General features: G+C 39.3%; 3 protein-coding genes across 6 annotated transcripts; 1 reads left to right on the plus strand and 2 right to left on the minus strand.

The window, feature by feature from the left end:
- The first annotated feature begins 1,262 nt into the window (after positions 1-1,262).
- Positions 1,263-4,671, plus strand: LOC135645860 (receptor-like protein kinase FERONIA). Of its 2 annotated transcripts, none has more exons than XM_065164698.1 (2): positions 1,263-1,382; positions 1,578-4,671. In XM_065164698.1, exon 2 carries the CDS (start codon positions 1,801-1,803, stop codon positions 4,465-4,467), a length of 2,667 nt encoding a protein of 888 aa, XP_065020770.1. In that variant the 5' UTR covers positions 1,263-1,382; positions 1,578-1,800; the 3' UTR covers positions 4,468-4,671. The 2 variants fall into 2 exon arrangements, with proteins under 2 accessions (XP_065020770.1, XP_065020771.1); XM_065164699.1 differs by having other exon boundaries at positions 1,356-1,488.
- Positions 4,672-4,809: 138 nt separating this feature from the next.
- On the minus strand, positions 4,810-12,259 carry LOC135645862 (uncharacterized). 2 transcript variants are annotated; one of them, XR_010498907.1, is made up of 4 exons: positions 11,519-12,259; positions 7,507-7,779; positions 6,452-6,932; positions 4,810-5,939 (listed from the first exon to the last, which is right to left on the minus strand). XR_010498907.1 is itself a non-coding variant. In XM_065164702.1 (3 exons), the coding sequence occupies exons 1-3, from the start codon at positions 12,143-12,145 to the stop codon at positions 6,633-6,635; spliced, it is 1,200 nt and encodes a 399-aa protein (XP_065020774.1). In that variant the 5' UTR covers positions 12,146-12,259; the 3' UTR covers positions 6,142-6,632. The 2 variants fall into 2 exon arrangements, 1 of the variants encoding a protein (XP_065020774.1); XM_065164702.1 differs by lacking the exon at positions 4,810-5,939 and having other exon boundaries at positions 6,142-6,932.
- A 277-nt stretch (positions 12,260-12,536) lies between these two features.
- LOC135645861 (formin-3-like) lies at positions 12,537-19,241 on the minus strand. Of its 2 annotated transcripts, XM_065164701.1 has the most exons (7): positions 18,900-19,241; positions 16,555-16,731; positions 15,697-15,795; positions 14,818-14,997; positions 14,218-14,382; positions 13,031-13,472; positions 12,537-12,656 (listed from the first exon to the last, which is right to left on the minus strand). In XM_065164701.1, the coding sequence occupies exons 1-6, from the start codon at positions 19,143-19,145 to the stop codon at positions 13,050-13,052; spliced, it is 1,290 nt and encodes a 429-aa protein (XP_065020773.1). In that variant the 5' UTR covers positions 19,146-19,241; the 3' UTR covers positions 12,537-12,656; positions 13,031-13,049. The 2 variants fall into 2 exon arrangements, with proteins under 2 accessions (XP_065020773.1, XP_065020772.1); XM_065164700.1 differs by lacking the exon at positions 12,537-12,656 and having other exon boundaries at positions 12,768-13,472.
- Positions 19,242-22,288: the final 3,047 nt, after the last annotated feature.

Consider the following 22,288-nt stretch of genomic DNA (forward strand, 5'->3'; position numbering starts at 1 on the left):
TCCGATCGTTGATAGACTTCTTCCTGTAGGGTTTTGATGATCCCATGCCAGGCGAAAAGAATCACTCAGAACAATCTTCATCAGCGGTGGAGAAATGGATTTGCTTCCTATTCCGAGCGGTCATTCCGACGTGTCTGCTGATCCGGTGGCCAATAATGTCGGCTAGGAATCCTACTGCGATCCATTGCTGATGGCGAAGGAAGAAGAAGACAGCTACGAGACTTCTCTAGCAGAGATGCATCATCAAGACGTACGGCCACTGATGATTTTAGCAGATTTACTCACCCTATTTGTTCCAAGCCAACGTTATATCAAAATCATCATAATTGTTCATAGATGTAACTATATATATATATATCGATGATATCATATGCATATAATTTACTGATATTGACAAGGAATAAGAAAGCAAATGAATCAAGGATAATGACAAGGTCTTTCCTTCTTTCGGTGGACCCCTCGATCGATATGCCTTTTGTCTCCTCTATTGCCGATCGATCCAATTATTACATCATCGAATCCCATCAAATCAGATCATCGAACAAGTCACGTTGCATTTTGTTTTAATTTCCTATTCCAATTTTGTACGGAATTCATTAACTCAGATTAAGATTCATTTTAATTATGCTGGAAATGGATGTAAATAGAAAATTAGATACCCGACTTGGATCCTCCGACTCAAAAGTATCCCAAACGATCTTGGCCGGTCATTTCTTCTTGATCAGAACATTCCCAGGGTAAGTAATTGGGTTCGGCTCGGGGTGCCGATACTCCAAAACATGGGCGACTGAGTCAACCTCTGTGTTGACTCCACATAGATGCTCTAAAAAATCTGCACTCTCCGATCTCCATCAAGTATTTATTAGATTTCATGTGACCAAAATTTCATTTTCCTTTATATATAAATATATATGTATTCATTTCAATATTTAAATTTAAATATTAAACACAAAAGAGGAAAAATGAAAAATTATTAATTTATAGGATTACTTAACTCAAATTTATATGAAGAAATACAAAAATCACTAATTTTCGATTATTTATTTTATGCTTTTATTCTTTTCATATATATTATCCATTTGTGTTGACTCGGCTCCAAAGCATCAGAGCGTCCGCACACATCATTTTCGATCACGAATTATTTACTACAATTATCTACACGGCATAAAAAATTATCTGTGTGTTTGGCATTCGATCGTTTGTGTGGAAAAAATGAGCAATTTTGAAATAAATAATAATATATTTGGGATTAAAAAATATTTAATAATATTCTATAATGGCGGCTTTATGTAGTATTTAATGGAAGAGAAGTATCAGCGCTGGGGAGCGGTTGAAGGCAATAAACTTCCGTCTTTCCGTGTCCCTCCTCGCGGTTCCTTGAGGTACTCTCGCAGCCGTCTCGCTACTCTTCTCTTTTTAGGGTTCTTGCATGGGATTTTGATGCGTCTCTGGTGGTGTTAGGTGTTTCATTCCTGCTTTTTCTTGAAGGTTATAGCTGAACATCTCGTGTTGGGTGAAATTTTTGGCTTGATTTGTGTTTTGTCTGTGTGGATGTTGGATGATTTCTCTTTTTTCAGGGAATTAGGGAGAGTGGAGTGAAGCCACTCGAGTTCTTCGTTAAAAATCCCATCTTTGATCGATCCAGTGTTTGTTCCCCTTATTCTAGAAGCTGATTCGCAGAATTTGCTGTGTTGATCTTTGATGCTCCAAAAATTCCTTTTTCGGAGGTGCCCTCTCTGTTGATCCTGCAGTGGAGTGGAACAAAGATCTGGTCTTGTTCAAGATTTCGACCTCTTCCCTATGAAGAACCACTGGATCCCTGCTTCTGCCCTTGTCTGGGGCTTCGTCTTGTTGTTGGCAGTAGCTGCAGTCCTGGTGGCTGCCCAGAACTCCACCTATAAGCCGCGGGATCACATCCTCCTGAACTGCGGCGCCTCAGGGCAGGTCACTGACCTCGATGGACTAAATTGGACCGGCGATGCCGGATCCAAGTACGCGCCCTCTTTGAACGGTGGTGGCTCAGCAGCACGGCAAGATCCGTCGGTTTCCTCAGTGCCCTACTTGACCGCCCGGGTCTTCACTTCTCCCTACACCTACACCTTTCCCCTCGGTGCTGGCCGGATATTTATCCGCCTTCATTTCTATCCTACCACCTACTCCAACCATTCCGCATCAGATGCCTTCTTCTCTGTCACGTCTGGCCATTACACCTTTCTACAAAACTTTAGTGCCTCTCTGACTGCCGATGCTCTAAATTTCGCTTACTTTAGTCTTGAATACTCCGTCAATGTCTCCACCGGCGGCCTCAACCTCACTTTTACCCCATCGACCACCCATGCGAACTCTTACGCCTTTATAAACGGCATCGAGATTGTATCAATCCCCGACTTCTTTAGCTCTGCAAGTCCTGTGCTTGTTAATGGTGGTGACTCGTTCCCGTTCCCGATTGATCCTGACCAGGCTCTCCAGACTGTTTACCGGTTCAATGTGGGAGGGCAAGCGATTTCCCCCGTAAGAGACTCAGGCTTATTCCGCTCTTGGGATGATGACACACCGTACATCTATGGTGCTGCATTTGGCGTGTCTTACTCTGCCGATCCCAATGTTACCATCGAATACACGGCGGCTGTGCCAAACTACATTGCGCCATCAACTGTCTACTCTACGGCAAGGTCAATGGGCCCAAATGCACAGGTGAACTTGCGCTACAACCTTTCGTGGATTCTCACGGTGGATGCTGGCTTCTATTACCTTGTGCGGCTACATTTCTGTGAGATCCAGTATCCAATAACCAAGATTAACCAGAGAGCCTTCGATATCTACCTTAATAACCTGACTGCACAGCAAGAAGCCGATGTCATTGGTTGGAGTGGGGGAATAGGTATTCCCGTTTACAAAGACTACGTGGTGATACTAAGTGGAAGTGGGCAGATGGATCTGTGGGTTGCGCTGCATCCAGACACCATATCAAACCCAGAGTATTATGATGCCATCTTGAATGGGCTTGAGGTATTTAAGTTGCAGAACAGTGATAACAGTCTGGCTGGTCTTAATCCATCACCACGTCCTGAGCCAGATGTGGATCCTAGCAGGGTTTCCAAGAACCAGAATGGGAATCCAAAGAGTAAGATTTTTGCTATTGTTGGTGGGGTGATCGGAGGGTTTGCCGTCTTGCTTGCTGGTTTTTGCCTCATTGCAATGTGGAAACGCCAAAAGAAGAAGAAGAAGAAAGGGAAGGATGCTGCCAGCAGTGACGAGCCTTCGGCTTGGATGCCTCTCTCCGTCAGTGGCAACGCACATTCAGCCACATCAGCCAAGACGACCACCGGGACCTCTGCATCGTCGCTTCCTTCCAACCTCTGCCGGTACTTCTCCATCGCAGAGATCAGGGCTGCCACGAAAGACTTCGATGAGTCTCTCCTGCTCGGAGTCGGTGGGTTCGGTAGGGTCTATCGCGGGGAGATAGACGGTGGGGCTACGAAGGTGGCGATCAAGCGTGGTAATCCGATGTCCGAGCAAGGTGTGCACGAGTTCCAGACCGAGATTGAGATGCTTTCCAAGCTCCGACACAGGCACCTTGTCTCTTTGATCGGGTACTGCGAGGAAAACTGTGAAATGATCCTGGTCTATGATTACATGGCTCATGGGACTCTTCGGGAGCACCTCTACAAGACGCAGAAGCCGCCTCTTCCGTGGAAACAGCGGCTTGAGATCTGCATTGGGGCTGCGCGTGGTCTGCATTACCTTCACACAGGTGCGAAGCACACCATCATACACCGAGATGTGAAGACCACAAACATACTGTTGGATGGCAAATGGGTCGCAAAAGTTTCAGATTTCGGGCTTTCAAAGACCGGCCCGACGGTCGACAACACCCATGTCAGCACGGTGGTGAAGGGCAGCTTCGGCTACCTCGACCCGGAGTACTTCAGACGGCAGCAGCTCACCGAGAAATCTGATGTTTACTCGTTTGGGGTCGTCTTGTTCGAAGTCCTCTGTGCTCGGCCGGCGCTTAACCCCACACTTCCGAAGGAACAAGTGAGCTTGGCCGAGTGGGCACTGCACTGCCAGAAGAAGGGCATTCTCGACCAGCTCGTTGATCCCTTTTTGACTGGTAAGATTGCTCCGCAGTGCTTCAAGAAGTTTGCAGAAACTGCGGAGAAATGCGTGGCCGATTTTGGGATCGAACGGCCTTCCATGGGCGACGTGCTCTGGAGCCTCGAGTTCGCCCTCCAACTGCAGGAAAGCGCAGAAGAGAGTGGCAGCATCATAGGGATCTCCGACGACACAACTCCGTTTGTCCTGGTAGGAAGCAAAGACCCTAGTGATCCATTGACCGGAACTAGCCCCGCAACGACCACGACCACCACCATAAGCATCGGAGGTCGGAGTATTTCCAGCGAGGACTCCGTCAGGTTGACTCCCAGTGCTGTGTTCTCGCAGATCATGAACCCGACGGGGCGGTGAGAGGTCTGCTCTATGCTTTCTGTGCATCCTCATTTACTATGTTCGATATCTTTGTGCTGTGATACTATAGAACCATAAAATTGAAGGGACGTATGATCTTGAGCAGTGCATTGTACACTCGAGAAAGATGATTGTTATTGCTATAGGTAAATATGTTGAAATGTAATCTTGTATTAATTACCTCCAAGAACTGCTTTTCCTTTACCTGAAGGTTTGTTTGATGTGTGTGTGTGTGTGTCTGTCTGTGGAAAAGCTTGTAAACCTTGAGATCTATTGGTTTTTCTTCTTTGCTTACGACATGCCATTTGGACTTCTTCTTTGCAGTTCTGACCTTCCATGTTCTTTGCAGCATTTAATGGATGTGCTAAAACTTCTGCTAACATTCCCTCGAAAACAGGGAATCGATTGAGTGGCATACCAAACTTTGAGCAGGTCAATCGATGATGATGGCTTGGAATGAAGTCGACGACTACCGAGTCATCTTTTGTATTGTTTGTGGCTTTAGTCCATTTTGGCATTATGTTGGAAGAGAAAAAGGGAAAAAGAGACGAAAATATTTCAAGGCTGACAAGACTACTTACTTACCTATGGATTTATCAATTCTAAATCCAAGTATGATGGTTTGTTATGTAGTAATTCTACATTAACAAACCATCATTTGACTATCAATTAAATCTCTAATTAATTCAAGAACTTCATAAAATTCCAACCTTATCCTAGAGAACCTGAGGGAGGAATATGTGGGAGAAATCTACCATCATCGCTGTCAGCTTATCACAAGCGTGTCAGCCAGTCATGTGTCAGTACTCATCTTTTTCTATCTCATCTATCATAGATGACCTCTGATAGCAAATGCCATGGAAAAGACCGTGAATTATTGACCATAACACTTTTGTCTTGTGCCATGGAAAAGGCCAAGTGGAAGAGTCTCCCACAGACCTTTCATTTGTTGCCAAAAACTTTACTTTTAGTCTCTCTCTCTCTCTCTCTCTCTCTCTTATGTGCCGTGTTTAGAACGTTCAGAGACGTATAACAGTGGTCAGACTTGGAAAGCGGTCAATTTGTGGACAAACCTCTCACGAGAAACCAAAATGAACGGCAGTGGACGTGCACAAGAAACTCTACATGGTTGTTGCTATCAAAAGGTGCAAGTGGGGCTATAGCATGTCATGCCAAGAATATAAAGCTTTGCAAGATTTGAAATAAAGGACCGCAGTTATCGTAAAGAGCCAAAGATAAATCGAATCGATTTGGATGTATCCAATTGAATCGATTTATAATTTTAAGTAATTTTTAAAAATATATTTTTAAGATAAATCGATTCAATTCAATCCAACCGAATTGAAATTAAACTTATCGAACCGATTGACTGAACCAAAGAAGCATACCTCCGAACCAGACTCATTTATAATTGAATCGATTCGATTCCATTTTTTGATTCGGCTCGAACACCCTCGCAAAAATCACCAACTCTGTTGAGAAAAATGTGTATAGAAAACATTAGAAATAGTATGAAAGCATGTTCTCGCATAAGAACTAGGTCGAAGTGAGCATAAATAAATAGGAAGTGCAGAGACAAAGGTCTAAAGTTACAGTGGAGTGGATACAGGTCAGGTTACAGCAAGCATTCAGACAGCAAAAGGAAAAGAGGCTGTAAAAGCAAGAAGCAATCCATGTAAAACCAATTATTTCTCTAAATAATGATGATCGTTAATAGCCAAATAGTTCTTCTATTCAAAGAACACTAGTCCTTATTCTTTTGATACAAAGCTAGTTCTCATTCATTATTTGAACACTTGGAATAGAGAGACCATCACACTCTCCTTTTGAGTGTAATTATTTCTCCAAGCTCCTTATTGAGATCTTTGCAGATGTCTCGCATAAGGAGGACAAGATGCAATGACCTTCAGATCAGCTATCAGAAAGCAGCATTTGGTGGCAGAGATGCAAAAGCTATTATGCGATGACTGGGATGAGAAAAAACCTGTCGTAAACTTCTCGCAGGTAAAAAAGAATTACGGTACCACATAAATTTTGTTCTCTGCAAGCCAGGATGCCGCTGTTCTGATACTCGAGAAATGAAGAATGGTAGATGTAATGCCACCAGTTAATTCTATTATCTTTCTCCGTGTCGTTGGACTCAGCACCGTTTGCTCTCAGCTGCATCAATTGCTCCTTTTTTCCTCTTCATGCCGATTCTTTTCTGCCTGCTCAAGTGCTCTTTGCTTCTCCACTTGCTGCCTTCTTTCTGCCTCCTCCCTCTCCCTGATTTCATCTTCTTCGTCCTCTTTCTGGTCTAGATCTTGGAATTCCTTCTCTGCAGACATTGCTTTCACTATGGGATCCCTTAGTTCAGATATCAATCCTCCTCCCACTCTGTATTCCTGCTCATCCCCCAAGACGAACAGTCGCTGGTCGGGCCCTGAAGCCATTGGTATATCAACCGCAAGTAGCTTCATGACATACTGCATCATAGATCATCCAAGGTCAAATACTAAACAAAGATAAGCCAAAGAATGGCAAACAGATATTTCTCATAATTTGTTCAATTAAGTGACAACCACTTCCTTGGCTAATAAATATTCTAGTGTAACATGTAAAAAAATGTTCAGCCACATTAAACAGATCACCTCAGAGACGAGCATCAACCGACTAAATTTAATAATAGCTTAATCAACAAGGAGACAGGAGAAACTTACTGGCAAATTAAAATAAGAATCTATTTTCTCTTGAAAACTTCTACCATTAAATCAATACTCAATGACATTTTACTGATCATAGGAATGAAGGGTGAAAAATTCTATTACATTCTCTGCAAGACACAGTCAAAACATAAGTGATTAACAAAATGGCATTTAATGTCAACTGCTAGTAATTCAATAACTTTAAGCATTTCAAAAAAGATTCATGTGTAAGATTTATGCAAGTAATATGGCAGACATGCATGTTCTAGTTGAAATGGCTGACTCTATATCAAAATGTTAATAGGATGTGTAGCAGAAATGAAATCATCAACCAATTTCAGTTATAAAAAGCTACCTGACCCTTTTTCTTCTTGACCTCAACGCTTACAAGACCCTTCCTTTCAGATCCTCGGACAGGAAAAAGTAGAAAACACCGTTTGTCACCAAACTTCAACTTAAAGTTTTTAAGCTTGGGTTGACCCCCTGATGTTACGTATGCTCTCAAGTCTGTCCCAGTTAAAGGGGCACCCATTACCTCCAGAATCCCAGCAGATGCGTTCAACTTGCTCATTGCTAATCTATAAACCTTGTCAGGGTTGATAGCAAACCGTGCACGAAAACACATTCCCTTCAGAAAATAAGTGAAACTTTTAGTGTTAAAGAAATCAGAGTCTCTCTAAGAGTAAACAAGGAGATTCCAGGAGGAATCTATCTCTGTTGGCCTTTTCAGTTAAATACATAAGATTCAGATAGAACATGAAATATAAGCAACAAGGAAATGGGAAAAAAGAGAAAGAAATACTGAACTAGTGACTACTAACACAAAATGACATGGCTTACACGTCATTTATCAGTTATTATAAAACAAGTAAATATAGCTCAATCTAAACCAAACCACTAAACTTTTTATGGTGGATTGCTGATTCTATGTGATAAGCTCTCATCAAAGAACCGATATTTCTACCATGTCAACCATCTTCACCTGAACAATATAAACTATCTAGAATTATTCTTGAAGAACCCACCAAGGTAGTTATCATGGTTTGCAATACTGTACCGTATCGCTCGGTATGAGTGGTATATACTTGTCCGATAAAAGACCAATACGGGTAATTCATCGATACACCTTAGTATACTGTGTCAGAGGATTTTAATTTCAAATAATACCGCCTATACCGGGCGGTACATATTGGTCCGTCAGCATATCTGTATACGGACCGTCCTGTCACGAACGGTCGTCGCGCACTCGCAATAACTTCATTCAACGAATCGTTCGTCGCTTTTGCATGCTTGTACAGAGACATGGCAGCCTGTTTTGCATTGGTTTTGTGTGTCTTTGATTGTAAAAATACATGTTCGAACAGGTTGCAGCGCTATAGTGCGACCGCTCACCGCGCCGGGCCAAAAAACCCCAATATGGCTCTGTTTTCGCGTGTTGCGGGTTGTTTTTTGCAGCCCGCCGAAACGCCCAAAACGTCAGTCATCTTAGCACCCTGGAACCCCCCAGGTGGCACAGGGCTGGATGGGGCTTCGGTATATTGTTGGGCGTTGAAAAATCTTCACAAGTTCGCACGTTAACTTGACGGGAACTTGCCTTCGCGCCCGGCACCCGGCACCCGGTGAGCAATTGTTTGTGGACTCGCAACTGTTCGTTCTACCTTCTAAAGTCCTTATTTTCTCCTTCCTCTCTTTTCTCTTTTGCACTCAAAGTGCTTGCTGAATTGCTTGTAAAGCTTTCCTCTCCGCGAGAATTCAGGACTTGTCCGTCGCTCATTTTCAATCTAATCAACTTTCTGTTTTACAGGTCCCTCGGGACCTGTACGAGATTGCAACTAGGCTGAACCTTTGCGGACGCATATGTCGCAAGGGTGCCTCATGACTTAGGCAATCCCAGCTAAGTCTGAGGAGTTGGCGCAAAGGTGCTTCACGACTTAGGCAATTCCAACTAAGTCCGTGATAGTCCGCTACCGGGCGGTAGCGTCGATTGGGGTTGTTTTAGCTCTGTTATCATCCTAAATAGACCGTTGTATTAGCAGAGAGAGAAGAAAGAGAAGAGAGAGAAGAAAAAAGAAAACCTGAAGATCCAACACCACTCTCCCTTGACGATCCCGATCTATCGCCACCTCCCTCGCCGGACGCGACAGATGATGTCGCCTCCTCGTTTGAGGCGACGAGGCCTTGGCGACTTCTTCTCATCCGCACGGGTAGAAAAGAAGCATCGGCGACGTCACAGGGAGAAGCGATTTTTTTCTCCCCACGCAAGCAGAGGGAACTAGGCGTTTTTTTTTTCTCTTTTTTGCGAGCACGTAGGCAGAAACCGAGTGACGTCTTTCTTTTTTTTTTTTTCACGTGGGGAGAAGGAAACAGTTTCTTCTCCCCACGCGAGCAAAAACCGAGTGACGTCGCCTTTCTCTTTTTTTTTTCGCGTGGAGAAACCGGGCGACGTTGCCTTTCTCTTTTTTTTTTCGTGCAGGGAAACCAGGTAACGTCACCTTTCTCTTTTTTTTTTTTGTGCCGGGAAACTGGGCGACGTCGCCTTTCTCTTTTTTTTTTTTTTTTTCATGCAGGGAGAAGGAAACGATTTCTTCTCCCTACACGGGCAAAAATCGAGCGATGTCGCCTTTTCTTTTTTTTTTCTTGCGGGGAGAAGGAAACGTCCTCCTCACGCGGGCAGAGCGCGAGGAGTATTGAGGTGACATAGTTTATATATATATATATATATATATATATATATATATATATATACACACCGAGCTGTTGCGGACAAAGTTCTAAACAGGATGTTTAATGTAATACTTATGTATGTCCGTGTCTTTCGGTTTGTTTATGCTTTGCACAGCATGTAGAGGAGCGATCGAAGGCTTAACAGCCCCATTTTAGTTGGGTTTGGTGACCTTCTTAGGCTTGAAAATAAAGGTTGTGTCATGTGAACACTTGTGAGAGATATTCGATTTGTAGTGGATTATTTTGACCCTTTGTTGTGCAATCATTCAGAGCTTGTAAAGTCTGTTTGTAATTTGCATTGTCTATGAAGTGTTTCCTGAAATGTTTGCTTGTGGATCCCGAATGAGACGTTTTCTCTAACTCGTTTTTTCTTTTGTAGGTCCTAAGGGACCATGGGAGGTTTCGGGGAGGCTGACCTTTACGGACGGACACGCAAGAGTGCTGCACGACTTAGGCAAAACCAGCTAAGTCCGTAACTAAGCGGTATACCAAAACGTACCAAGTTGAGTTTGAAACTCCGGTACGATTTGAAATTATAAACATTGGTGTCAGTACGCTCGGTACAGCTCGATACGTGCTGTACCGACAATTGATTGATACACCGGTACAATACGGTATTCAGAACCTTGATAGTTATTATGCTTGCAGCTATAATTAGGCATTGGACATCCTTTATTTACAAAAACTTCAGGTCAAAGAACTGAGGTTTGAGATAATAAGTCATGTAAATTTTCGTACACATCCAATGTTCCTAACCACAATCAGTCCATCACATTTTCTGCAACTAAGTAGGGTATAAGAAATTTTTCTGAAGGTAACATCACTAATAAATTAGATTCATCAAATCATCTTTTATTTTTTGGAACGAAGTCTTCTTTGGCAATTTGAGTTGACCCACCAAGCCTAACCAGTGTATTTATAGGTCTTCTGTGGAGATCTCAAAACTCTGGTAAACATTTTTTCCTCATCTTATTCTTGATCAGGACCACCTCTAATTGTTCACAGAAGCAAACATTCGTAATATTTTACTTTCACAACAAAATCCAACAAATAACATATAAAAGCCATGCGAGAAATATTTTCTTGGTGAAAAATTCTTTTGACCTAATTCCGACTGCAAGGGGAGAGAGGCTATCTTTGTTAAGCTGTGATCATTTATAATTGTCCTATCTCAAAGCCCGACACACAGACACGACATGGTTACATTTACCGAAAGGCCGATGTGCATTTTCACTAAAAATTTTCAGCAGCAACAACAAAACACTATATGGAGCCAGCTACATTGATTCTTTCTTCTTTCAAGCTTTGCAGAAAGCGGTATCACCAATTACATTAAGACTCATCAAATCCTATTCTATTGTTTGGAATGAAGTCCTCTTGGGTAATTTGAGTTGACTCACTATGACAAACCGGTGCATCTACAGGTCTTCCGAGGATATCTCAAAACTTCTCTCAAAACATTTTTTCCTCACCTTATTCTTGATCACGACCGTCTCTAATTGTTCAGAGGAGCAAACATGCTCAATATTTTAAGTTCTAAAAAAAAGAAAACAAATGATAAATAACAACTATGTGATAAATCCCTTCTTGGCGAAAAACTCATTCGACCTAATTTTAAGTATAATATAAAATGAAATACTCACCGCAAAGGCCACAATGGCTGACGCGAGCGCAAGAAACCCGTACTTCGCCGTGCCTTCCGAAAGGCCAACAAAGGTGCTCGCAATCCCAAACATGATCCTCCAGAGTACAATGCAGACAACCACAGCCCCGCTCCACACTAGTATCATATGATTCCTCTTCCAAAACGCCTCCATTTGCAATCCAACCACTTGGCGGTACCGAGAGAAAGCCGATGAAACGGCCGACAATGGCTTATCGACCACCGATTTCCCCATGCCCACACCGAAGCTGCTGTACTTGCCATAATTCAAACTCTTGAAGGAGAAGAACCGGGAGCCACACCCGTTCTCGTTGATCCGAGCGAGGCCCTTGATCCCGAAACCCAAAGATGGCAGCTTAGCGGCGGTCACGGGGCCCCGATGCCTCGAGTTGCAATTCAAAGCGAACAGACGAGAAAAGATGCGATTCGGGGATGCGGAATCCGAAGACGGCGAGAGATTTGAGGAGCGACAGGAGCTGAAGGGGTTCGAAATCAAGAACCGCGTCTGGCCCCAAGAAATGGGGCTTCGTGGCGCAGGACTCGCCGGGAATTCGTGGGTGTAGAGCCTGCCGAAGCCATTGATGATTCGTTTGTAGGGTTTCGACATACGGGAGAGAGCAAGCGAGCGAGAGAGAGAGAGAGAGATGCAAATTACATGATCGCAGCCAAGTTGCCAGCCTTGGGGGCGGAGAACCAAACTGGGAAACGTTTTGTTTGTCTGGTGTTTTGTGTTTTTAGTTTTTAGTTTCTTGTACCAACCATATGACGCTGGATTCGGGATGTGTCTTCAACAATGGCAACGTTTCCACAGGAGAAGTCGTTGCAGAAGATGTTTCACGCCGATCCTGGTTTAAATGTGATTTTAGAATTTGAAAATAGAAAATAAAAAACGAAGAATTAATTGCAAGCTCAGATTACGAATTTTTTTACTTTTCGTGAAATCGAGATATAATTTCATAAAAAGATAGTTTGGCAAAACATAACCTGACAAGCTACTAGTCAGCTAAGCCACAGTTTCTGCGGCGGGCAAGGACTTCAAAGAGAAGGCGTCCCACGGGCGCGCACACAAGCAGATACTACATCCTCCACCACCTCATCTCGTTCCCCATGTCTAGGTCCTGGAAATTTTAGCAAGCATCAATGATACAAGGTAAATAGGATACTAATACTTGCATAGCAGCCAAAAAGCAACACACGAAACACGAACAAGAAGCACGCACGCACGCAGCAACATGAAACGGCTTTGTTCTGATTGCAAATAGAGAGCTCAGTGATGGTGAGCTGGTACTAGTACAGCATCACATGGAAGCACTATAAGAATCAACAACATTGTGCAAGTCCATAAAACATAACTTACATATCAAACAACAATGCTAACGACACAACTCATTTGACCAGGTTGGTGGTAAAACTTACTGGCACATATGTGAAGGAATCCAATTTACATGCAACAACAAATATCACACTCATCGAGCAAAAATGGCACACACACCAGATTCGATGGCCGCCTACTAGTACCCAGCACCTGCTGCAGACGGAGGCGGTGGAGCTGATTTTAGAGGATCTGATAGTGGAGTGGGCATAGGGGGGATAGGGACAATGGGACAATCTTCTGGTATGATAATTGAGGGGGGTGATAGTGACGGTGGATGAACAGAGGTAGGGCTATTGGTCGTATGAGTGGGAGTTAGTGGCGTCGGGACGAGAACAGTGTTTGCTTCGGATGCAGCAAATGATGGGGTTGAGGGAGCATTAGGGGTCATGTAGACCTCGGTGACCTCTTCGATGCCTTCATCCACATAGACAACATCCTGCATGGTGAGTTGGTGGTACTCCACAATCTCTCGCAGGAATCTGTTCTCCCGTGCATATACAGAATTTTCATGAGCCAATCTTGCCTTTTCAGCCAACAACGTCTCCAGCTGTAGTCGAATCTGTTGAGAAAATAAAAGATGTAAGAGCAAAAGGTTTATGCATTGGTAAAAGCAACCACACATGGTTTTGCAAACTATTTAATAAAGTGGTGTAGATTTAGTATCAATCATAATTACATGGATAAGTTTAAACATTAAATCTGTCTTACTCCAAAAAGAAGCAAATACCGAACAACAACATGATAGCCATGATTGATGCAACAAAAAATAAAAGGATAAATCAAGCTGGCAGAACTAGTACAGTGTCCTTTTCCTTTTAAGAAAATAAAGGAACTTATAGAAACCACATTCAAAAAGATAAGGTGACTTACTGGTGGTACTAATAGAAATTAGAACATCCAAAAATGTAGATAGAAAAATCAGCTGACTGTAGGAGCATAGTACAGCAGTGACATAAACAAGGCTATTTACATGCCACAACCAATGCTTCATGCAGAATTCAATTGAATTGATCGACACTACATCTTTACCTATTATAAGTTAAAGGACATACATGTGAGGAAGAGGGGCGCTTAAGGCTCTTTATTTTGGGATACAGCATAAAAAATACAACATAGAATTACAACAAGTTGGAGAAAATTTGTCAAATATGTTTGCATGTCAGAAAAAAATCATTGAACATTTTTCTATGTTTGTTAAGTAGACTTATCACAAATTAACCACCAACCGATTTAAGAGTGTATATGATTTGATTCCCACATAGAATTCTGTTGGCTAAATGTACAATGCATTAGTGTATGATTACCAGATCGTCATCTTCAGGGTTATCTCCCTTATCGTGACTTTCCCTCAGCACTTTGTTCTCTTCTTCAAGCTGCGCACACCGTTCTTTTGCAAAAGCAAAGTCTGCTTTGACAGTCTTCAGTTCCCTAAGAAGAAGTTTGGCTTTTGCAGCCATTGCATTTGCAACCTGCAAATGGTACAACGTAACTGTTTCATATATTCAAAAGGGTGAAAAAATAAAACTGAGGATATCTTATTCAAATCAATACAGAACAAAGAAACAACTCCAACAAACATGGATCAAACAAACTGTTGGAAGTCCTTGCCGAATGACTCAATGCCAATATACCTGGTTAGGCAGAGAATAATGAATGTTTATGAAGAGAACCGATGAACTTTTGACTACCATGAACTAAGAGTGGCCAACTCTTGGTTCTTCTTGACAATCTTTTTTTCGTATTAAACAAGTTTTTTTCCTTTGATCACCAAGAAGAAACTAAGACAATAAACACATACGCAAATCCATTTCTTGTGTATGCATTGGAAAATTCATTCAATTTGAGAAAACAGAAACCACAGGTAGATCAAAACCCATTTCAGTGATACACATTTGCCACCTTACGTCGCGAGATGCCTTCAGCTGAGTTTCATAATCAGTTTGAATCTGAGAGGTATAACGTTGACCCAAGTTTTCTGCAGCCTGACTCTGCACATTGGCAGCGTTTCCTTTTCTCCTTATATTGAGCTTACGTGTTTCATGGATAATATCAGCTGTTTTACTCTCCACAATTGTAAGACCCTCCTGGAAAATTAGGAAATATATTACTTGGATAATAGACTAACACAGAAATGAAGTTATTTGAGGAACAAAATTCAACTACAGAAAATCCAACAACTTTAATGCAAAATAGATAGCAGCTTATTGCTTGTATTAAGAGTGTTATTGTACAATGTTACAAAGCAATAAATTCAATTGTGCTTGATCTTAAAGTGAGTAGGAGGCACCCAGATTTTTTGCATAAATGACAGTATATCTCAATTTTTTATGAAGAAGAAGCAATGTACTACCTCTATCCATCATGAAACTGAGCCGCTTAAATCAAATTATAATATTTCAACATAAGTATGCCAATAATATAAATGATTTTATGACAGAAATAAATTCATATCTACTTGTGCTCTACTTGGAGATACATAAACCTCTCAAAATTGTAAATTCATAATGACTTCTGGTTATTGAATCTGATGTTATTCATAAAACATAATATGATATGAGAAATAAGTTTAATAGAACATTCATACATATTGGAAAGGATAGTACATTAAATACAATGCCAATCCACAAATCTAGATTCACAAAAGTAATGATGCTCTCTCAAAGTTTAATACTTCAGTAACCTTGAAGAGTTCGTTAACAGTGTTTACAAGACAAAGATCACCATATTCAATGTTTTATTGGCAACTGTGAGTACATAATGAACAAGATTTACAAATAACTTACCTCAAGAGCATTTTTTATTGTGCCACTAATATAGTTAATGGAAGAACCAATTGCATCTGAACGTTTATGAGTTGTCTCAGTCTTCTGAAAAATCTCTGGCTGATCAAAATAACAACATTGTTAAAGTATGACAATGTAACTTCATGATGTGGAGCAGCAGGAGGAGAAAAAACTATCAAGCAATGCATGAGTAGCTTGCAGTCCAAAAACAACTAAGGCCCCATTTGGTGCTGTTTCATTATTCACGTATTCAAAACTAAGAAACATAAACTGTCTTTGTGCTATTTTGGTTTTCTGAAGACAAATAAGTTTAGTGGTTGCCATAAGGGGATAGCTATGTTGCAGAAGAACACCAGAAATCTCACAGGTCACAGATCCAGGTCATTGGTCCGGTTCTCCTGGTCGTCCTTTATTTGATGAAATTTAACAAAGAAAAATGCTTCCTTCCACAAATTTCTAATGTATGAATTTTCAAAACACTTAAAACAAAAAACTTCAGCAAATTGATTCTCATCTTAATTTTCTTTTTCTCAGAAGCAAAAAACTAAAACTAAAATAAATCAAAATGGGAATTAGGTGGGGGCAAAAAGGAAACAGATGCAGACGAGTTTTTGTCAGGAAGGTAATGCTATGGCCGAAAAATAAAATCCAAACCGATGATTATTAAATACAGACAAATATTATTTGACCCATATGAATGACTCATCCATCATATTTTTCCAAAATATGCTGGATAAAACAACCACTGTTTGGATGAAATCTCATTCCTGGAAATTTGAACCAATACATTTGATCTATAGTAACATAAGCTGAATTCTGTTCAATAAAAAAACATAAGATCCATGATTTCATTCTTACCTGGCCACCAGTTGATCTGTCAACTGTCTGATGTGGATTCTTATCAATGCCTTGAAATTGATTGGATGTCTCATCATTATCAATAAATGTTTTCGCTTTCCTAGCCAATGTTCCCCAGAATCCATATTTGGACTCATTCAAACTTTTCATTGATGTATATTCATATGAAGCAGAATCCTAAATTGAAAGTCAAACATATTACATGATCAAAGAAGATATAAGAAGACTTGGATAAGCATATTCTATCTAGCAAATAGATAAAGAAGCAAAAAGTATCAAGAGAAATAATAATCTTCCGATGAAACATCCTTTTCTACATAATGATTTTGAAGTTCTTCAAGGTTCATTTTATTTGGTTCTTCCACTTAGTAAGTAATCATCTTTGTATATTGCATTTTGCTACAATTGATCAACAGCCCTCTAAAATAAATTAAAAAGCGCTCTAAACAAGATAGTTTTGGCAACAGAAGCCTGTCATAAAACTTCAAATTTGCTTAGCTACAAGTCTAACTTTGTAGTCAATGCTCAACAACAACCATGCTTTGCTTAGCAAGTGGTTTAGCCTCCTTTATGTCAACACAAGAACCACAATAAAAAATGAGTGTAAAGTACTTAACCTATGAAGCATGGAGATTTCAATTGCTTGATATATCTATGTTAAACACTGACACTTATCAAACAATGGTTGGCACTTTAATTAGTTCAAACATATTAAAACTTTTATACCATCTATTGAACACTCATATCATCCAACATAAAGTTTGAAGACCCTGGATATTAACAATATGTATGTTATATATATATATATATATATATATATATATATAGTTAATTTGAAGTTGAGTAAGACTCATTAAGGTAATAGGGCAAAGGAAGGGCTGTTGCCTTCTCTTCTTTTCTTCTTTTTTTCATCTTCATTTTTCAAATAAGCTGATATTTCCATCTTGTTGAATTGTTTATTGCGCAGCCACATAATTAGTATGTCAAGGTTTCTTGTGAAAATGTGATGAACACCTCTGATGTAGCACTTGCTAGAAGTTTAGGCCACTAACTGCTACAAATTGGAAGTTAAGGGACTAACATGAAATTTTGGATGATAGTTTGGGGCAATGTAATTTTCTTTATTTTACATCAGAAGCAGCACAATACGATATTTTATAGATAAGAATATTTGTCAATATTCTTTTAGAAACTAATAGCTTGTCTAGACAATTGAGTGCCTATATAACATGTAACATCTTAGGAAACTGTAAATTCCAATGCAGGAACAACAAGTTGAATTGAAATGATATTTTCCTAAGCATTAGTAGGCTTCAAGGCAATCTGAATATGCCAAGTAATCTGAATGTGTGCTTAGTACATCAATTCAGGTTCCAAGTGGTAGACACTTGTACATCCATCTTAGTCATTTTGCATGTTAAAATTTTTTTATGTATCCTACAAGTCAATCTCAAGCTAAAACATTTGTCAATTTTTTTTAAATCAGGACCAAACCCTATTAAGGAATGACATTAAAGTAAACCTCTAACATTTTTTTTTGCTTACGAGAGCAGTTGTTTTTCCACCTCATGTAGCAGCTTTCCCAGTTTCTTTTGCTGGCAATGTAAAAGACATCATGTAAAAGCGACTAGAGTTCATGAATTGTTCCATGTGGTCGCATAATATCCCCTTCTCAACATATTTCTCATGTCCCAAGAAGTTGACTGATCAATTTTTCTTAATGTTAAGACAGATAAGGAGTGAAAATAAATTATGCCCCACTGCAACAAATTTCTGCAAGAAAAATGCCCCCAGCAAAATCTCTTCCAAGTTAACATGTTTTAATAGCATATTCACACCGAGAATAGACAGAAAGAACCAAAAATAATATCTAGCCACAGTATAGACATCGCTGCTTCTCACATTCTTGGGCGATAGGCTTGGTCTAACAAAGGCATTACCCACGATGTACAATAAATCTAATGACAACCGTGAAATCATTTCTGAACTGCTTTAATTGAACAATTGAACTTAAGAAAGCATAGATCTGATTCCAGCATGAAGTAAAATATCATCTGTGTATAAATTCACCAAATGAATCCGAAAACTCCTGCCATCCTAAAACCGGATCACTACTCATCGTTCACTGATTGCAACACCCAGTAACTAGAAATTTTCTCGACCTAAAAATTCCAACCATGCAAATCGACTTGAATCAGATTGAAAACCACGAGATACTTACATCAACAGGCAATACGTAAAATCTTCTTTCTGAAACCCTATAAATTTCAATACAGAAACCAGCGATCCAGAGAAAAAGGGACACGCAGATCAAGAACCGACTACACGGCGAGAGTAGAACTCACTTGCTGGGGAGAAGGCGCCGATCTGAGCGGGTGCGATTCGCGGCGAGGGGAGGATACGGCGGACTCGCCGTAGGCAGAGGAGAGGGAGGAGACGTCGCGGTGGGCGGCGGAGGCTCGGATCGCCCGGGCAGCGAGAGAACCCGGAGTTGAAGAGGTCGAGGAGGCATCCTCGCCGCCGGCGCTGGTGGATCGGGAGTCATCGTAGGTGGACACCCTCGCCACCGGCTGCTTTCTCCGGTACGCCATCGCCTCCGTTGTCTCTCTCTCTCCGTCTCTCTCAACCCTCCCGCCTCGCGGCGATCGCAGGTCAAGTTCAGCCAACGCCAGTCCCGATCCCCCTGTGGTGGCATTAAATACTACCTCGAACGACTTCGGATTTCATATCTCGCCTCGGACAGCAGTAATTTAACCTCTCGCATCAATACTGGCCATGACGTGGGGGCGATGATTAGTATCAAGGTAAACCCCTGTTCCCTGTCACTGAAAAAAGGTCAACTGACCACTTTGTTGCTGCTGATGGGGCACACTTTTTATTACTGATGTGGCGCTCTATTATTGGCTTTTATATGCGGGCCGCACTTGGGTGATGGCAAATGGGAATTAGCCGGGTGGGATTAAACGTATCCGTATAAGGCTTATTATTATAGTATTTTGAGAAATAGCAAAAATTAGAATATATAATTACATCAATACCCCTGCAAACTGAGACATGACTTGCAATGATATCCCTCAAATACGAAATTATATTATTATTTTTTGGCAAACATATTCCTCTCATAAGTATGCATTATTTCATGACACATAAAACGGTTAAAGCCAACTGACTAAACAATTAAAAAACCTTTAGAATAATATATTGATATATCATTTTAACTGACTTATATTCTATTCTAATATGTGCCCTTAGTTACTATATTCATGATTATATGTGAATTTAGATGTCAATACTTCCGTATATTAAACCTTTTTGCACTGAAATGATTTTTTTACTTTTATTTCGTCATAAATAAATAATATATGCCTAGTATATTAAATACCCGAATATCCTCTAATAATTTAATAAATAGAAAATAAATGACTTTTAAGAGTCAACTATTCTGCAGAATTATATTAGACAGCCTGTTCATTATAACACTCTTTATTGTTGCTCTAAAAGTCAATTATGCTTATGTTACAAATGTGTATGACATGTTGCTATATTAGAATCATGTATTGCTGGGTGAAACAGAGAGTGGCGTTTGGGTTAGGCTTCATGTCACTTTCCATGTACATAATATCTATGTGGCATGAACTGTCCTGCTTTCTCATCAATACGTGTCTCGACGCCCAATTCCTGTGTCTATTTTTTTTTTCTTCTAATTTTATTGATTTTTCAAATAACTTTATTTATGAGATTCTCTTAAATCTTTTTTACACTATTATTATTTTTTAATAACCTATCAAAAAATCTCTAATATTTAATTTTTACATCCTATAATTGGTTTAATTTCGATAACTCGATTATAACATGAGTTTAGTTTTTTAAAATATGATATATTTGGGTTGAATATATGATCGTGACTAAATTGTAACACGAGTTTAACTCTTTGAATTTTCATTAAACATATTTAAACTTCTCTTGAACTATTAATAATAATATTATTTTTTTATTTATATATTAATTTAGGATAATTAAAATTTAAAATATGGTATATTTATATTGAATCTGTAATCAAGTATAACTCGAGTATAATTTGAATTAATTTTCATTCAACTAATTCAAACTTCTTTGGAATTATTAGCACGTGATTCTAAGATATATAATATTATATTTTTAAATTTCTTATGAGTTTAGGGTGATTAAATTTTCAAATAAAGTATTTTTGTGTTAAATATTTAATCAAGTATAACTCGAGTTATTTTTCAATAAACCAATCCACTTATTTTTTAATCAATTAAAATAATTAAAATTTTTAAATAGAGTATTAGCTCGTAAATAGTTTCATTGTAAGTCTAGAGAGTACTACCGTCCTTAGGTAGTATACCATTGGATGTATAAATAATATGATTGTCTCATGGGTGATACCATTATTCGTTTAAGGAATTGATTTATTAAATATATGATTAAGTGTAACTCGAGTTAATTTTTATAAAATTAATTCAAACTTCTTTAGAACTATTAGGACATATTTCAAATTTATGATGGATCAAGGATAATTTTATATAGAAGTTAATATATTTTTTAATATATTATATGAATAAATGTAATTCAAGGATAACTTGACTATAACAATTTTTATAAGTTATTTAGGATAAATTTATATAAAAAAATATATTTTTTAGGATAACTTATTTTTTTAGTTTTATTATAATTTAAGATTGTTTTATATATAAATTAATATATTTTTAAATATATTCTTTGAATGGATGTAACTCAAGCATAACTTGTGCATAATGATTAATCCATATAAACTGTGAAGAGGAGGAGGGAAGGGAGGGAGAGGTGGATGAGGAGGAAGACAATTGGAAGGGGAAGGAGGCGATGGAGTGGGAGAAGTCTGAGAGGGAGTAGGAGGAAGACTAGGGAGAAGGTGAGGAGACAATGAAGTGAGAGAATGAGGTAGTGGTAGACGTAGAGTGAGAAGAGGAGGCGGTAGAGTGGGAGGAGATGGTAGTGGTGGAGGAGGAAGAGGCAATGTGAAAGTGGGGGATAATTTGAAAAAATCAAAAGGTAATCTACGGTTCAATTAAATCAAATTAAATAGTTAAGGTTTAATTGAACTGATCTAATTCAGTTCATCTAAAAAAATCAATTCAGTTCTAAAAAAAATATTTTTTTATGATTTCATTAAGGATATTTTAGTCAAAACCTAAACAAAGACATGACTTAGTAAAAAACCAAATATGGGGTGTCATTTGATAAAAGCTTATTATTAGAGTTTTTTGATAAATTATTTAAAATTTTTAATATTATCATTATTATTATATACATCATAAATTATGATATTTTTATTGGTAGAGTGTCGTCTGTCTTAGAGGAGGTGACCTGACACCATTAAATCACTACCGTATGAAGCAATGAGCGTAAAGCATTCCTCTCTAATTGATATTATAATTGAGTAATTTTAAATTATACTATCAAAGTAGTTCATCTCGTTACTTAGTATCCAAATTGTTTATTTGGTTGAGAAGTAAAAAGTATTAACAATAAGATAAGTAAATTATAAATTTTGAGTTATTGTGTAAGTCGGAGAGGATCATCTACTCTACGAATAAGCTTTTCCTATAAATTTAATGTTTCCTACACATTATTTAATTTAACAAATCAATACTTTAGCTCTCTCTCTCCTCTTCTTTTACTTGGCCATGATAAAAGTGAGAGATTTTAGAGTGTTTATCTTCGGATTTCT

Source organism: Musa acuminata, chromosome BXJ3-8 (genome assembly GCF_036884655.1).
Source record: "Musa acuminata AAA Group cultivar baxijiao chromosome BXJ3-8, Cavendish_Baxijiao_AAA, whole genome shotgun sequence".
Lineage (NCBI taxonomy): Eukaryota > Viridiplantae > Streptophyta > Magnoliopsida > Zingiberales > Musaceae > Musa > Musa acuminata.

Excerpts from the sequence above, each read along its gene's own strand:
- LOC135645860 (XM_065164698.1), top strand. The coding sequence starts at position 1,801 with ATGAAGAACCACTGGATCCCTGCTTCTGCCCTTGTCTGGGGCTTCGTC.
- LOC135645862 (XM_065164702.1), bottom strand. The coding sequence starts at position 12,145 with ATGTCGAAACCCTACAAACGAATCATCAATGGCTTCGGCAGGCTCTAC. Across the intron at positions 7,780-11,518 it reads CAGCCATTGTGGCCTTTGCG|GGAATGTGTTTTCGTGCACG; the intron begins GTGAGTATTTCA and ends TATTTTCTGAAG. Across the intron at positions 6,933-7,506 it reads TCAAGAAGAAAAAGGGTCAG|TATGTCATGAAGCTACTTGC; the intron begins GTAGCTTTTTAT and ends TCTATGATGCAG.
- LOC135645861 (XM_065164701.1), bottom strand. The coding sequence starts at position 19,145 with ATGGCGTACCGGAGAAAGCAGCCGGTGGCGAGGGTGTCCACCTACGAT. Across the intron at positions 15,796-16,554 it reads ACAGATCAACTGGTGGCCAG|CCAGAGATTTTTCAGAAGAC; the intron begins GTAAGAATGAAA and ends TATTTTGATCAG. Across the intron at positions 13,473-14,217 it reads ACCCTGAAGATGACGATCTG|ATTCGACTACAGCTGGAGAC; the intron begins GTAATCATACAC and ends TTTTCTCAACAG.